At 43.4% G+C, this 16,886-nt stretch overlaps 1 protein-coding gene across 1 annotated transcript in view; it reads right to left on the reverse strand.

Annotated features, from left to right (window-relative positions):
* LMX1A (LIM homeobox transcription factor 1 alpha) overlaps positions 1-16,886 on the reverse strand; it is a 154,720-nt gene that overhangs the window by 46,636 nt on the left and 91,198 nt on the right. The window contains exon 4 of the mRNA XM_015444550.4: positions 1,011-1,243. Within this exon, the coding sequence (XP_015300036.1) occupies positions 1,011-1,243 (233 nt within the window). The remainder of the gene's footprint in view (positions 1-1,010; positions 1,244-16,886) is intronic.

The raw sequence follows: 16,886 nt of genomic DNA on the forward strand, positions 1-16,886 counted from the left end.
AATTGGATCTCACAGATTCCTATGGATAAGAGGAATGCTGGAGCTGTGTGGACCAACACTCCAAAAAGGCATTTCATGTTGAATGTAGTCAGTGTTAATTTAATGTAATTTGTCTGGCCTTGTGAAGCCTGCCCTGTAAAATCTCTGAACCTCTCCTGTCTTCTCTCTTTCGCCAACCCTCAAGGCAATAAGAGGGAGGGTCAAGTGGCTGATGAGGAGAAAGAACAAAATCATTCTAGTGCCTTTCTTTATGTGACCTGCCAAGCCTTAGATAGATTCCATCTTTCCCACTTGACAAATGAGGAAACAAAAGCTTAAGACAGTTTGGTGATTGTGGTAGACTGAATTATTGGTTCCAATCCATCATTCTCTTTAAAAGTATTATGTATCTATACATGGGCAGGGGTTTGTGGTGCATGGAGTGTATTTCTTCTCCTCTTGACTTTGGATTTGATATTGCCATTTGCTTTGGCCAATGGAATATTAGCAGACATGATGTGTGCAGAAGCTTGAAATGTGCTCTGTGGTTGGGCATGCCTTCTTGCACTTTTACCACTCTCCGAAGATCATACCCTGCAGCTGCTGCTCCTCAAACCTGGATCCTGGAATGAATGGCACAGAGTATTTCTAAACCTTGTCTACAGCCTGGAGCTAAGCTCAGCTGAGATCAGCAGACTCCAGGTGACTGAAAGCCTGAAGCAAAGTCCAGTTAACTCCAATTAACCCAGACACGTGTGTGTGTGTGTGTGTGTGTGTGTGTGTGTGAAGTGTTTATGGTTGTATGCCATGGAATTTGAGGGTAATTTGTTATGCACCATCGTCATGGTAATCGCTGACTGATGAGAGATTACTCTGAGCTTACAAAGAAAGTTCCTGGAATACACAGAACTGCCTTGCCATGGAGCTAGGCTGCCCTGGAGGCTGGCCCTCTAGGGAAGAAACAATGCAGACAGCCACCCAACTCCACTCTACCCACCCCACCACAGCCCTGCCCGCCACCTGGCACTCACCTGAGTCTGAGGCTGCTGGGCTCACCAGGCTGAGCAGCTCTCGCTCCTTCTCATAGTCCCCTTTGCAGAGCAGCTGCCCCTCCTTCAGAACAAACTCGTCACCCTTCTGAAGCTGTCGCTCGCAGACACAGCAGCAGAAGCAGCTCAGGTGGTATACACTCTTCTGGGCCCGCATAACAAACTCATTGGGAGCGATGGCCTCGAAGCAGCCCCCACATTTAACAGCAAACAGCCTGGCAGCAGGAAGAAAGGAAGTACATGCACCATGAGTAAAATCTGGCTTGGTCCTGGGTCTCCCCTGAAGTCAACAGCAAAAGGAGTTTCAAGAACTGGGATATGAATGTTAGAATGGAATGTACTTTAAATCCAGGTTAGTTATTCCCTATGGGTCTCCCCTGAAGTCAACAGCAAAAGGAACTTCAAGAACTACGATATGAATGTTAGAATGAAATGTATTTTAAATCCAGGTTATTTAATCCTTGAGGAGATTGCATTGAAGCATGCAGTTGAGTCACTCAAAGACTGAAGAAGAGTGTCTGACTGGATAAAGGAAATGTGGTACATATACACCATGAAATACTATGCAGCCATAAAAAGGAACAAGATCATGTCCTTTTCAGGGACATGATTGGAGCGGGAAGCCATTATCCTCACCAAACCACTGCAGGAAAAGAAAATCAAACACCATATGTTCTCACTTATAAGTGGGAGCTGAACAGTGAGAACACATGGATACAGGGAGGGGAAAACACACTCTGGGGCCTCTCAGGGGGTGGGGTGGGGGGAGGGAGAGCATTAGGAAAAATAGCTAATGCATACTGGGCTTAATACCGAGGTGATGGGCTGATAAATGCAGCAAACCATCATGGCACATATTTATCTATGTAACAAGCCTGCACATCCTGCACATGTACCCCAGAACCTAAAATAAAATTAAAGATTAAAAAAGGAAGAGTATCCGAGTTAATGCCCAGAATTTATTTGCTGTTGTTCATGACACAGTGCTTTCAAAGGTTGGTCTACAGACTGGCACCAGGCAAGTTGTTCAGAATCCCTAGGGGAGCTTAGTAGTTAAGTTATTTCAATCAGCAATAGCAATAATAAAATTGTCCAGGCCCACTCCTGTGAGAGTGTAAAAGGATGTGCCCCAGAATGTGAATTCTTAGCAAGCTCTTGAGATGTGTAAGAGCTTCGATGTGTAAGCTAGTTTTTGAGAAATGGCATCCCAACTTCCCAGCCTGATATTCAATAGATTCAGCCTATCTCTCAAGACTTAACTCTTCTTTCATTTATTTTCAACAAAACAGTTAGAGTATCTATTATATATGCCAAGCCAAAAGCAGTAAGTGCTAGTGATGTGAAGATGAATAAAGGAAAATCCCCCTCAGAATTGAGTTCAGGCTAATGGAAGAGATAGATATATCCAAATAATTAAAGTAGAGGGCTGTGGGAGTACAGAGCGGGAAATAACTAACCTGCAGGGAGTGAGTGGGGGGTGCATTTAGTATGTATTCAATAAATCTAAATCAAACAAAAGACAGGAAGGAAGGCAGGCTGGCAGGCACAAACGGGTGGGAGGAGGGACATTCCCAGGGGAAGGAACAGCCTGTGTAAAGGCCTGGAGCCATGAACAGGCATGGATGCCCAGGTCGTAGGGTGCACTCCACCAAGTTAGAGGCAGGTACCTCCAAGAAGGTGGCAGGTGAGGTTAAGTCATGACTCAATCACACAGTAGGAAGCTGGACATCATCTGGCCAGCAATTGGGAGTATCGAATGGCTTTTTTTTTTTTTTTTTTTTTTTGAGACACAGTCTTGCTTTGTCACCCAAGCTGCAGTGGCGTGATCCTGGCTCACTGCAATGTCCGCCTCTTGGGTTCAAGCGATTCTCCTGCCTCAGCCTCCTGAGTAGCTGGGATTACAGGTGCACACCACCACGCCCAGCTAATTTTTGTATTTTTAGTAGAGATGGGGTTTCACTATGTTGGTCAGTCTGGTCTTGAACTCCTGACCTCAAGTGATGCTCCCACCTCGGCCTCCCAAAGTACTGGGATTACAGGCATGAGCCACCTCACTAGGCTTGAATGGTTTTTTAACATGGTAATATCCAAGTTCTGGAAAAGGAGCTCTTGGCTATATGAAAAGTGGAGTAGAAACAGAGGTAGTGAGATGAGTGAGCGGCTGGGAAATTATCAGGGTCAGGACTCATGCAGCAGAGGTAAGACAGAAAGAAGGGGGCAGAGCCTACAGCTGGGAGATACGAAAGCATGGGGCATGGCTCCCAGGGTCCTAGTGGTCAGAGCTGGCAGGTAACAATAATGCGAAGACTCCAATATACAAAATTACTTATTTCCTACCTCTGGGACTATTTATGTCATTTCCCCATCCTAGAAATGATGTTTTCCTGTTTAACTTATCTGAACCCAAACCACCCTTCAGGACACGGCAGCTTCCATCTTCTCCTTGAATCCTGCCCTGATCTGTGCCCCCCAGCCTGAAGTGACTGCCCCTCCTTTGAATGATGATACCAGGAACTATCTCTGTGGGTCATTCCACAGTTCTCCGGAGATGTCTCAGAACTACAATATGAAAAGTGGTGGGCACTGGAGGCCTGTGCTCTGCCGCCAGCTCTACAGATAACCCTGCAAAATCTTGGGCAGGTTGTTTAGCCTGTGCCTTCATATCTCCTTTTTTCTGTCTGTTATTAAGATGTTAGGCCAGTCTCCTCCAGCTACAAAAATTCTACCATCAATTGCTTGCAACTGCTGGCTCAAAATATTATCTTACTCTTGCCTTATTATTTTACTTTTCCCATGTTTATAACTTGTCTTGTCAACAACTCCTATTTCAAGAACAAGGCCTGTGGAATATTTATATACTCTCACATATGGTGGGTGCTCAATAAAAGTTGATTTTATTTGACTCGTGGATCTAATTTGTTCACCCTCTTTCTGAAATAACATAATATATATAAACAGCCTAGCATATGAGCTGACACATAATAGATATCCAATAAAGACGTCTCTCTTCTCTTCCTTGTCACTCCAGAGAAATAACAATTCAGGGTAACCTATGAGAAAACTAAAATTTGAAGCAGATCCCTCTGTTTCCTTTTTCTTTTTTAAGTTGCTTGATGATACCATAATTGCATTTGTCAAAACTTTGGCATAAGCACAGAGACAATATACCCTAAGAATATCTCTGGGATTCATTCACTATAACATTCATTTTACTATTTCCAAAATAAAGAGGTTTTTTTTTCTTTTTTAAAGTAGTAGCAAAATAGAGGGGAAAATACTTTCAAAAACACTCTGTTTATCCCCACGTGCCAGACCGGTCAGTAGATATGGAAAGGTCAGATGGTGTACAGGAGAGAATGTCAAGGGGGCACAGAATGGCCAGAGAGAGCAGATAAAACTCCACACCACTCTCCTCTTTATAAAGCTAGATACGAACTGACTCAGAGCCTATCCAGGGAGCTGAGGCCACCGTGCTCTGCGGATGAGCCCCACCCCGGCAGGAGCTAAGAAAACAGGAACAACTGAAGAGCATTTCATATAGGCAGGCCAACTACCATGATGGCCTAAGCATTGCCAATTCATTCACTCAAAATCTCATTCATGTACTCATTCAATCATTTATTCATTTCATTCATTCTTTCATTTATTCAGAAGCATCCACTATGCACCCTGCAATATACCACACTTTGTGTCTTTACAGGGAGAGGAGGAAAAGAAACCCCCATCCAAACAGCATTCATGTACATAAACAAGTACATACTGAGTGTCTGTTATGTGGTAGGCATTGTTGTAGGCACAAAAGGATACAAGACAGACAAATCCTTGACCTCATGTAGCACACGTGCTAGTGGGAGAGACAGTAAACAAACACATAAATGAATAGATAAATCATGTCTAACCTTACGGATTTACCTTTAGGGAACAGAATATAAGAACAATATAAAGCAATGTCCCATGAATATAAAATAGAATGGCATAAAGCTATCATATATGTAATTATAATATTTAATCACCTCCCAACTCTAAATTGTGCTGGTTTATGATTCTAAGTCAATACATGTGCACTGTGTGTTTACCTCGGAAGCTTCCTGGAAGAAGGCAAGAGTTTTGAGGGTGGAATGAAGGGGAAGCTAAGGAGAAGTTCCCAGGGAGGCATTACTCACAGGTTGACACAAAAAAGAGGGCCATTCAAATTCTTTGAGTGAAGGAAGGCAAGGCTTGGAAAAGATGATGAAGCCACCTCTCAGGAAACAGCCTCCTGGGACAGAGGCCAGGCTGCAGGATTGGAAGTGCATGTGCTGTCTTACTTTCAACAAAGGCCTTGAAGTACCACACCAGTTCTCCCTGCCCTTGGCCATCAGAAGCACCTCAGAATAACCTATCTCGATATGCTTCTCCTCTGCCTCTCAGTTTCAGCAAGGAAGTGAAACTGGGGGACAGTCCAAGGGGTTGGAATGGCTCGTTTATCACTAACAGTTATGGTAGAGCCTGGAACTCCAGGTTCCAGCTGCCCTTCCCCTGCCCTCTCACCTAGTGCAGTTTTTCTCTCTATGTCTAAACCTCTGGCACATCAGGCCTTTGACTATTTGCCTTGACTCCCTCTCCCCTATGCTGGATACTGTCATTGGGTAGAAAATCCACCCATTTCATCCCTGGGCCCCAAGTCCCCGGTTGCTGTTTGCCAACCTGAGCAAACTAATCAATGCTTTTCCAGGAGCTGGTCAAAGGCCCTTTGTCCCCAAGCCCTCCTTCTCCTCCCCTTCCCCTGGAATTAACTGTTAAACAGACTCAAGGCAAATGCTCCCAGGGAGTCAACAAGCACTTGAGAAGCTGCAACAGCAGGTGGTAGCATCTGTGCTTGTCTAACTTCCACCCTGCTAATCTCCTCCTCTTTTTCTTGCCTTCTTAATTTCATCCCCCACTCCAAAAATTTCCCCCAAGTTGGAGAAGGGAGGGTTGGAGTGAGCTCAACAAAGAAAGCCCACCATGTTGACTCAGGAGTGGCTAGAGGAAGTGGCGGGAGTTGTCTGGGCTCAAATCCTGAAATGGTCATGGTCACTGGGGATTACAGACCAGGAAGAGCAGGGCAGTACTGTTTTTTTCTTCTCTCCTTCTGTTTTTCCCTCCCTTTCTGGGTTCAAACCAGATCAACCTCGCCTTACTACCTTGACTCCTATTACCTTCACTAACCCCAGAGCAATTCAAGGGGAAAAGTTGCATGTGGTCCACCACCTGTGTGCCAGATGTGTACACAGCTGTACGGCTACTGCTGTGGACCCAGCTGCCGACTGTACACCTCCCACAAGTTGTTTTCTCTAAGGCTCAGACAAGCAGAGAAAAGGGTTTGTTCAAAAGTCCAGGTCGTAATTAAAACACAGCCTGTCTTTTCCTAATGCTCTGGATGGCATCCCCCATGGTTACTTCCCCCACTGAATGCTAATGAGACCTCACTGTGGGTTCACAGCCTGGCAGCCTGGCTGTGCCCTGGCCAGCTGGACAAGGCTTCCAGAGATGTCCAGCTCATCAAGGCATACATAACACCACCCAGCTTTCCTTGATGTTATAAATTGTCCTGCCCCTGAAGGCTCTTCAATTGATTCCTTATCTCCTCTTTGCATTTAATTCCCTCACCTGTAAAATGGGAATAACAGTATCTACCTCTTGGGAAAGCATCCAGTGCAGTACTTGTTGCAGAGACTAAGCACTCAGTGCTGTTCTTCCTCTATTGATCACTCTCTGTGGGGAAGGCTCTGAGGATGCCGTGATAAATAAGGCTGTCCCTCTCCTTAGGGAGTTCACATTCTCTGGAAGGCAGCAGACTCTAAATATATGACCTCAGTAGGATGTGTTGGGATATGCAGAGAGAAATAGCTGGGAATAGCACAAAGGAGAGACCTTCACTTAGCTTAGACTAAAGGTCACAGAATCTTTTGTCTTACACTTTCTCTTCTTTTCCTCTTTCTCCCTGTACCTCCTCTCACTCTCCCTTTTCCACTCACTCTGCCAAGCAGGAAACTAGAGGTTGGCCGATATGCTATTCAATGCCTTGCTGACATCTCTTCTTGTACAGCTGCAAGCTATAAGATGCATAACTTTCAGTTTTGGTGAGAGAGCCTGGGTTCTCAGGCTCTGCCACTTCCAGGCAGCATGACTGGAAGCTAAGGAGAACACCACTTCATCACTTGCTGCCTCAGTTTGCTTTGATGTAAAAGGTAATAATGATGTCTTCATTTCTGGACTAATGAGGATTAAATGTACATGGAGTACTTTGTGACCTATAAGGTGTAGCACAATTTTTTTGTGCCTTTATCATTTGACCCTTGTGGATTTTTCTTTCTTGCCTCAAACATGGTTCTTGTTGCTTAAGAATTTTGTGAGTTCTGGTCGGGTGCGGTGGCTCACGCCTGTAATCCCAGCACTTTGGGAGGCTGATGTGGGCAGATCACCTGAGGTCGGGAGGTCAAGACCAGCGTGGCCAACATGGTGAAACCCCGTCTCTACTAAAAATACAAAATTAGCCAGGCATGGTGGTTCACGCCTGTAATCCCAGCTACTCAGGAGGCTGAGGCAGGAGAATCTCTTGAACCCAGGAGGCGGAGGTTGCGGTGAGCTGAGATCACACCATTGCACTCCAGCCTGGGCAACAAGAGAGAAAGAGCAAAACTCCGTCTCAAAAAAAAAAAAAAGAGTTAAAGAGTTCCATTCTAAGAGAACACTTCCTCCGCAGCATGAGCCCTTCCACTGACTCCTCCCTGCTTTGACATGTGCATGACTGCCTCTCCAGAGCATAGTGCTGACCCAGAAGATGAACCAAGGAGACACACTGCTCACGGTGCAGGCAGAGCATGCTCCTTACACCAAGCCATGGGCCTCTCACCCTCTCTCCAACATGGGCCAAGATCCATCGAACTGAAGCAGTGTTTCTTGTAACCAAACTCAGTCATCCTGCCCTAGGTGAGGTGTCGGGGAAAGAACACAGGACTTGGAATGAGAAACCTGGGCTCAAAAGTGCTGCCTTTTCCAAGATGCCTCAGAAAAGCCACCATCTTTCCCCGAATCTTGGTTATCTTATCATCCATTTCTCAATGGAAATGTTCTGTCCTAGATCAGAGTTGTCTAGAACTTAGAGGCTGAGGAGGAAGGATGACTCTGTTTCCTAGGTCTCCACACACTTTCAACCAGAGAAACCCACTTTGTTCACATCTAAATTCAGGTCTCCAGATAGCGTTTTAACATGACACTGCCTTGCTATGGTAATTCTTGAACAAAATCTTCTCCAGAAACATATCATTCAAATATATATAAATATAAAACAGCTAAAGCCAAAAGACATGACATCTATTCTATTAATACAAGAGTATCACTGGAAGACAACATTTTGCTCCTAAGACACATTGGAAACCCACTAGGCTGGATAATTTCTTACTCCCATTTTTATATTTCAAGTTTTTATTACAGGAGTTGAGAAGCCTCCTCTGTAACCAAGGAGACAAGAAGGTTTCAAAAGCAGACATGAAGGGTTGATGCCTGAGAAACTACTAGCAGACAAGTCTATGACAATCAACAAAGAAGCACCGAACTTCGGGATGCAAAGCACACTCCTGTACTGCAGGCATTACAGTCTCCACACAAGATGACAACCAACCGAGACACTCTAGGGACTCCTGGATTTCGATGCCTGTTGTGTAATCTTAGGAAAAATCGCCCTACCATTCTGAACACCAGTGTCTTCATCGTTAGAATATATTTCAACTCCAAAAATAATATTTCTGCAAAGGAAGGGGGCTTATGGAGGACAGGAAAAAAAGAATTAATCTTTATTGAATACCCACTCAGTGCTAGAAAGTGTGATATTCTTTTTATCCATTATCTAACTAAATTTGTGGGATAGGGGTAAATAGAACCATTTTATCAACTCAAAGAGAATCTGACCATATTTCAGTTCTCTCCGTAAGAGAGAGCCACTCTGGGATGGCGAACTCACGGGTCCTGTTTTGTATTTCTCTCCCACATGCTCTCTAGCACTGTCTTCATAGGAGAAACATGTAGAAAGATCAAGCAGTTAAGATGGCAGCCTCAGCTCATGAGAGAGTCACAAGACAGGCCCATGGTTTTGTAGAAGGTCCTGAGACGAGACTCCACTGCAGACATGTAGGTAGGTGAAAGGCAGGAGTTAAAAAAGAAAGTTGATCCCTTTAGGCTACTCAGCTCATGGACCCCAAAATACCTGAAGGGATTTCCTTGAAAGAGGCCTACCCTCTATGGGTGTGGGTTAGGAACAAATAGTGTGTGGGGACACTCTGACCCAACACCACCAGCCAAGAGTCTACTGTGACTCCAAAGAGATTGGGAAACAAGACAAATCTTGCTGGAACCCTATTCCCTGGGGAGCCTGGTAAGTCGGGTCATTCTTTTCAAGATATAGGCAGAAATGTAGCCAATGGGGACAGGGTTGGACCCAGGAAAACCTGAGGAAATCCACCCAGAAAGAGGCTAAGATCTTCATTAACCTCATCCCAAAGTTCTGCAGACCTTAAAGAGAGCTTCTTAAAGCCTCCATACCATAGACAAACAAGTAGAAGGATGGAGGACAAAGCAAATCCATGAAAAACCCTGATGCCAGTTTGAGCCAACTGTAGTGTACTGCGTTTGCCCCACCAAAATAAGAAATCACAGCCATCTGTAGCTTTGGACAGTAGTCTACTACAGATCAGCTGTCTTTCTCCAGGCACCACCGATATGAGTTTTGATAAGGTATATGAACCCTCTGGTTTAGAAAGTAAGAGAGGGTTTGGGGCTCTTTAACGAGGCAGGAATCTGTGTATCATTCAGTTTCCACCTCTCCACCAGGGGGCAGCATAGCAGCATTCATTCAGTGCCATGTTGACTTGGTAACTGAGGTCATCCAGGCAGAGACAGGGATTGGCCATAAGCCAAAACTGTCTGCCGGAAAATCTGCTGCTGGGAGTCTGGGAGACCATGTGGCTAAACTGAAGGAGAGATGGTGAGAGAAGAGTATTCAAAAGTATTGAGAACCAAAAGCATGGCTTGTGGCCTTAGAAGTAGTGACACAAGCAACCTTGTCAGCTGGCTCAAGGTCTCTGTCCTTGAGGCTGAGCCAACAACACCACAATAAGCAACTGAGCACATGGTCCTGGGGCGGTGGGAAAGTCTGCATGGACAATAGAGTGGCAGGATCTTCTATAGGAGACAGTCTCAAGACTCTGCAGTGGTGAGAAAATGGGAAACAATAAGTGGCTGGCAGAGCCAATCAGGGTCTCTGTCTGCCTGCAGCTCCTGGGGAGCTATAAGGAGGACCATACAATGGGATGAACGAGTGGGAGCGAGAACTGCTAAGTATGATGTCTGCACGTCCCAGAGGCTCCGGGAGGCACTGGTATCACCAAGAAGGGCAGGATAATGCACATGGTTTTTCATCTATCACAAATGTTGCTGGCAATGGGTGGTTTCTACCTTGAAATGGTAGACTAACTGCTTTTCTTGTTCTCACAAAGTGTCCATTCCAGACTCAGCAAGACATTGTGGGAAGAGGACAGCTTTTGACATCTGATAAAACCTGGATTCAAACCTTGATTAAGAACTTGATCAAGTTACAAACTCTCTTGGAGCCTCAGCTTCTTTATCTCTAAAAATGAGATCATAACAACCTTATAAGATATTTTGGAGATTAAGTAAAATAGTGTATTTTAAGTATCTGACACATACTAATTGCTCTCGATAAGTGGTACTCACTAACTGCCTTTATTAAAATCAGTTTACCATATCTGCCCATGTAAATATTTATATAAGATAATTTATTTCAAGACAGTCAATTGAGCCAAAAACAGAACTTTACATGTATCTCAAGGCTCTGTCCCTCATTATTATACCAAATCAAATCAAACTTCAACCAGCCTTTCATATATTACTGGAGAAGACACCAACAAACAAATATGAAAGGCCAAACACTTGAGAGGAAACTGAGGGTACATCTCATTCAGGCAGCTATGGCTATGGTCTACCCTAACCCAAGGTCAATATTGACACCAGCCACGAGTGTTGACCCACACACAAATTCATTGCCTAACACCCAGCATATGTTCAGGAAGTTGTCAGCTCCATGTTTAGCCAACCACAGCCAACAGTTGCTATTTGGTTAATGCTGACACTATCTGGCAAATATTTGAAACAGACCCTTTCCCCACATCATTTTGGTTCTCAGATGACTGCTTCTTACAGAGGCTGCTGACTATTGTTGGACATGTATTGAGACATCCCTATCCTTGCCTTGCTTCCCTGGCTATCTGACTTCCTGTCCACCAAGAGACCAGTCAACCTCTTTCCTCATATTACAAATGGAAAGAAACCAAGGCCAATAAAGGGGCAATAATCTACCCCAGACCACAAAGAAAGCTATGATTGCTGAGAGGACCAGACAGAGCTTGAGACTTAGTCAATGATCAGGAAACTAAAGAGATTATAACATGGCCCAATGAGAGATGAAAAGGTACTCCTCCAGGCTCTTAAGCAGTGTTCTGAACAACTAAATGAGGAGACAATGTCAGACAAGCTGAATGAGTGCGCTGTGTGTGGGACAGTGAGTCTCTCCCACTCAGAAGCTTTCTTTTCCTCCCCTCTTCTTCTTTGTTGAAACCTGAAAAGTATGAGTCAAGCCCTAGAGCAAAAGACTGTGGTGAAAGTGTGTATTTCAATAACTCAAGCCAAGGTGGCACAACTTATAGACTTTGCATATTGTCACACAGACAGGCACAAATGGCAAGAAACATAAAACAGACATATGGAAAATATATGTTTTCCTTTTAGGGAGTTAAGGTTTGGTTTCCTTTGAAAATGTCAGTTTTCCTTTCCCTTCATCCTCATTAGCCTCCTGGGACACTCTTAAACATATCCAGCAAACAACGGAGCAGGAGAAATGAGGTATTTTTAGCTGATATTCTGGGCACAGATTCCTATTGTTCCACAATTTTTGGCTTGGCTGGATGGCACGTGGCCAATACAATGTACACTCTTGCAAAGAATGTATGTTTCCTGGGCTGTGTGTGTGTGTGCGTGTGTGTGTGTATGTGTGTGTAATAATAGGAAGGACAAGGGTTTTACTGATGGTGTTTTGATGGGAAAGATTCTGGGATACTAACAGGGGGCCACGTCAAACTCTCCATGAATCCTGTTTGCTTTGGTCAACATCACTTTTCACTTATTATTACCATTGTGCTATATGCCCAAAAAAAATTTTTTTTAAAGCCATAGTGTCACAAATGAAGAGCTCCTAGAATCAACTGTTTCCAGCAGTACTATATTAGGAACTAAAAGTATTCTGAAAACCAATGATTACGTTCCCAAATCATCTGGTGCACTGCCTAGCATATAACAATGTTCAAAATACTGACAGTTATGATGATCTTCCTCCTACTTATACATGACTCCTGTTCTCAAGGGTCACCCAGTCTTGTAGGGGAGACAAACAAGAAAAGAAAAGCATCCACTGACAATCTGAGTAAAAATCTCCCTGTGGCATAAAAACCACAGGGAGCTGCTATGAAGCTTTCCCTTTCTAACTGATGGGTGGAAAATATATCTGGATTATTTGAATTTCCAGAATGCCTTTAGTTCAACGATCTCAAAGCACATGCAATCTTGTATAAACATCTTAGCTCTGAAATAATTGAAAAGGGGGTCAGATTCTATGATCTTATTCAATTACACTCATTTTTCAGAGGACAAAACTGGCATAACAGCAGAATGTGGCACATTATGCACACTCCAAAATCCAGCAGTAATGGAGCCTGTGTACAGAAGCTCGGGGTCCTGAAACCCCAAAGCAGCCTCTTTATCACAGAACTATGTTGCCTTCCTTTCATGTTAGACTTCAGGTGTCTTGAGAACTCCACGGAAGTTTCAATAAAGTCTGATCCAGTGGAGGTGACACAGTTCTTGTTTCTTGATTTTTTTTTTTCTTTTTTTTGTGAGACAGAGTCTTGCTCTGTCGCCTGGGTTGGAGTGCAGTGGCCAGATCTCAGCTCACTGCAAGTTCTGCCTTCCGGGTTTACGCCATTCTCCTGCCTCAGCCTCCCGAGTAGCTGGGACTACAGGCGCCCGCCACCTCGCCTGGCTAGTGTTGTTTTTTTTGTTTTGTTTTGTTTTGTTTTGTTTTTGTATTTTTTAGTAGAGATGGGGTTTCACCATGTTAGCCAGGATGGTCTCGACTCCTGACCTTGTAATCCGCCCATCTCGGCCTCCCAAAGTGCTGGGATTACAGGCTTGAGCCACCGCGCCAGGCCTGTTTCTTGATTTTTAAAAATATTTGTATCCTTCAATTTTTTAACCCATTTTACTCTTCAACTCTCTCCCTATCCTTCCATTTCAACTCTCCTTCCACCCACTAAAAACTGGAAGGCACCATACCCTTTATGATGGCTACTCTCAAAGAGATAAGAAAGTAACAGGTGTTGGGTGTAAAGAAATTGGAACTCTTGTGCATTGTCAGTGGAAATGTAAAATGGTGCAGTGCTGTGGAATATAGTATGGAGGTTCCTCAAAAAATTAAAAGTAGAATTACCATGTGATCTAGCAATCTACTTCTGCATATATAGCCAAAATGATTGAAAACAAGGACTCAAGGAGATGTTTGTATGCCCAAGTTCACAGCAGCATTATGCACAGTAGCCAAGAGGTGAAAGCAGCTCAGGTGTCACTGACAGATGAACAGATAAACAAAATGTGGTATATGCCTACAATGAAATATTATTCAGCCTTAAAAAGGAAGAAAATTCTAACATACACTATGACATAATGAGGATATTATGATAAGTGAAATAAGACATTCGCAAAAGACAAATACAGTATGATGGTACTTAGGAAGTTCCTAGAGTAGTCAAATTCAGTGAGATGAAAGTAGAACAGTTGCTTCCAGGAAAAGAAAATGAAGAGGTACTATTTAATGAGCATAGAGTTTTAGTTTGCAAGATAAAAAGATGTATGTGGATGGAGAGTAGTGATAGTAGCACAACAGTATGAATGTACTTAATGCCACTGAACTGTACACTTAATAATGGTTGAGATGATAAATTTCATGTTAGGTGTATTTTATCATACTTTTTTAAAAAAAATGATTTTTTTTAACTGAAAGACACAATCATTATTTATGCTCTACCTTCTCTAACCAAAATACAGGTGATTATGTTCCCAAGTGAAACTCTCACCAGCCTCCCTTGCAGCTAGGGGTAGCCATGTGAGGTAGTACATGGATTCTATTGGTGAGAAAAGCTCTAGAAAAGCTACTGTTTTCTCAATAAAATGAGACAATCTCAGCTGGTGCATACATTTTCCTCTTTACCCTTTCCCTTTTTTTTCTGCCTGGAATTAAAATGCAATACTTAGAGATGAAACAGCTATCTTGGGACTAAGAGAATGAAAGCTACCTGTTAAGAATGCAGAGAAAGAAGAAAGAAGCCTGAATTCTTGAAAACTTCCTTGAGCAGTTACACCTTCATTGGACTTCCTACTTCTTGACTCCCTCTTAGTGAGAAAAATTAAAGCTCTCTTTGATTAAATTAGTCAAGACAGAATTATATGATGCCAAATGCAGTCCTGCTCTAATCTCTTCATATTGACTTGCTAAAGGGATATCCTCTTCCCACCTGATGTCTTGAATGTCCTACAATGCTATCTAGGGCTAACTCTTCCACTTAGGTGCTAAAGTTTGTCACTTCATGCTTACTCAAAAACTACATCATATATTCTTCCTCTTTGCAAATATGTTTTACAATTTTTTTTCTTGTTTCTCCCATTTTGGGAAAAAATACCCTTCTCTTGATTCCATTTCCTCTACCAGCTACCTTTTCATTTATCTGATGACCTTTGTAGAAAAAAAATTGTTTAAATTACTTCTATTTACTATCTCCAGTTCCTCTCTTTTTAGACGAATCCAATCAGGTATTTATCCCACCCTTTCTAACAAAACTGTCTTGAAAAGGTCACTAATGCCCTCCATAGTGTTTAGTCCTCACCATACTAAGCCCGTCAGCAGGCTTGGACATCATCAGTCATTTGGCTTTCAGGACTGCTCACTCCTGATTTTCCTCCCACCTCACTGGTCACTCCTGCTTTGTTCTCCCTTACCAGTTTCTCTTCATCTCCCTGACCATGAAATGTTCAGTTTTCTTTATCTACACTCACTCCCCTTATTGACCTTAGCCAGTCCCATTACTTTAAATATCATACATTTGCTAAATGATTTTGACATTTCTATCTCCACCCCAGCTTGCTCTTTTAAATCGAACTTGTATACCCAACTACCTACTCAACATCTTCACTTGGATTTCTAATCACAGTATCAAATGTAACAAAACCAAAATAAAATTCCTGATCTTTTCGCACCCACCTCACCCTGGCTCAAATCTGCTCCAACTACAACCTCTCCATTTCCATTGATGGATGGTACCTACATCTTACCTTTTGCTCAAGACAAACATTGTGGACTCATTCTTGACTTCTTTATCCTCCATGTCTCATATCCAATGTGCCAACAAGCAATTTCTGCTCCATCCTCAAAGAATAGCCAGGATAGTCATTTCTCATTATCTCACAGCTCCCACTATAGTCCTGCCTCCACCGTATCTTCCCTGGGTTACCTCCACAACCTCCTCAATGGACCACTTGCTTCCTCTTGTCACCTGCTATGCTGATCTTCAGCACAACACTCAGGGTTATCCTACTACCTAAATCAGATCATGTCCCTCATCTGCGATCTAGCAATCTATTTCATTCCCATTTTCCAGACAAGAAAACAAAGACTTATGAAGGTTTAAATAATGTGCTCAATTTTACACAGCTAGTGTTTGGGGGTGCCAGGATTTAAATCAAGTCTGCCATTATATCACTGCCTAACTTAGCTTTGGGGGTTGTCCTCATCAAATGGTAGGATGGTATTTTGCAAATTAAAAGCTCTGTGTGACTGCAAGGTAGTACTACCACCATTATCAACACAAGCTCCTGATATGGTAGTGCTGAATGAAGAAGGTTATCAATTATATTGAAATATTTTACCTAGAAAGGAAAGGCAAGAGTTTCCCCTCCAATACTTGAAAGAAAACCCAGACTGAGATCAACAATCCCGGATGAGTCTAACCCAGGAGAGGATCAACTTTGTGACTTATGCTGAAACAAGCAAGGAGGGACTGGGTAAAAATAGAAAAACCAGGAGGAATGGTGGCAGCCTGCACACAGCCCCCACCACCACCCCAACCACAAAACTCATGTGCAAGTCTGCAATATAATTTTCATCTTGGATGCCTTTCATATGGCTCTGCTCCCCATACCCAGCTCCATTCAGAGGATTAAAGAAGAGGGACAGACATGAGTAGCTAAAGAACCACAAAAATCTCTGTGAAACAGGATTCTTGGTTTAAAATCACAGTGACAAGTTATGTGTACAGACATGCATAAAGCATGCATATGCTCACACACATGCACGCACACGCACACACATACATGCTGCCTTAGACTAGCGATCCACACAGCATGCTACAGCCAGAAGTTTGGGGAGGAATTTTTAATGATAGCCCCTCCCAACCATGGAAATAAATAATGACAAGTTAGGGTGTCCTCAACCAGAGGAAGTCTTCAAGAGAGCACGACCTTTGAGGGATGTCTGTATTTTGCTGCGGCAGTGCACTCTCAGATCTTACAAGGTGAAACTAAAGGGAATGCTGATATAGGAAAAGGTCTAGTGCGGTGGCTCATGCCTACAATCCCAGCACTTTAGGAGGCTGAAGCAGGAGGATCGCTTGAGCCCAAGAGTTTGAGACCAGCCTGGGCAACTTGGGGAGACCCCGTCTC

This window comes from Macaca fascicularis, chromosome 1, assembly GCF_037993035.2.
Source record: "Macaca fascicularis isolate 582-1 chromosome 1, T2T-MFA8v1.1".
Taxonomy (NCBI): Eukaryota; Metazoa; Chordata; class Mammalia; order Primates; family Cercopithecidae; genus Macaca; species Macaca fascicularis.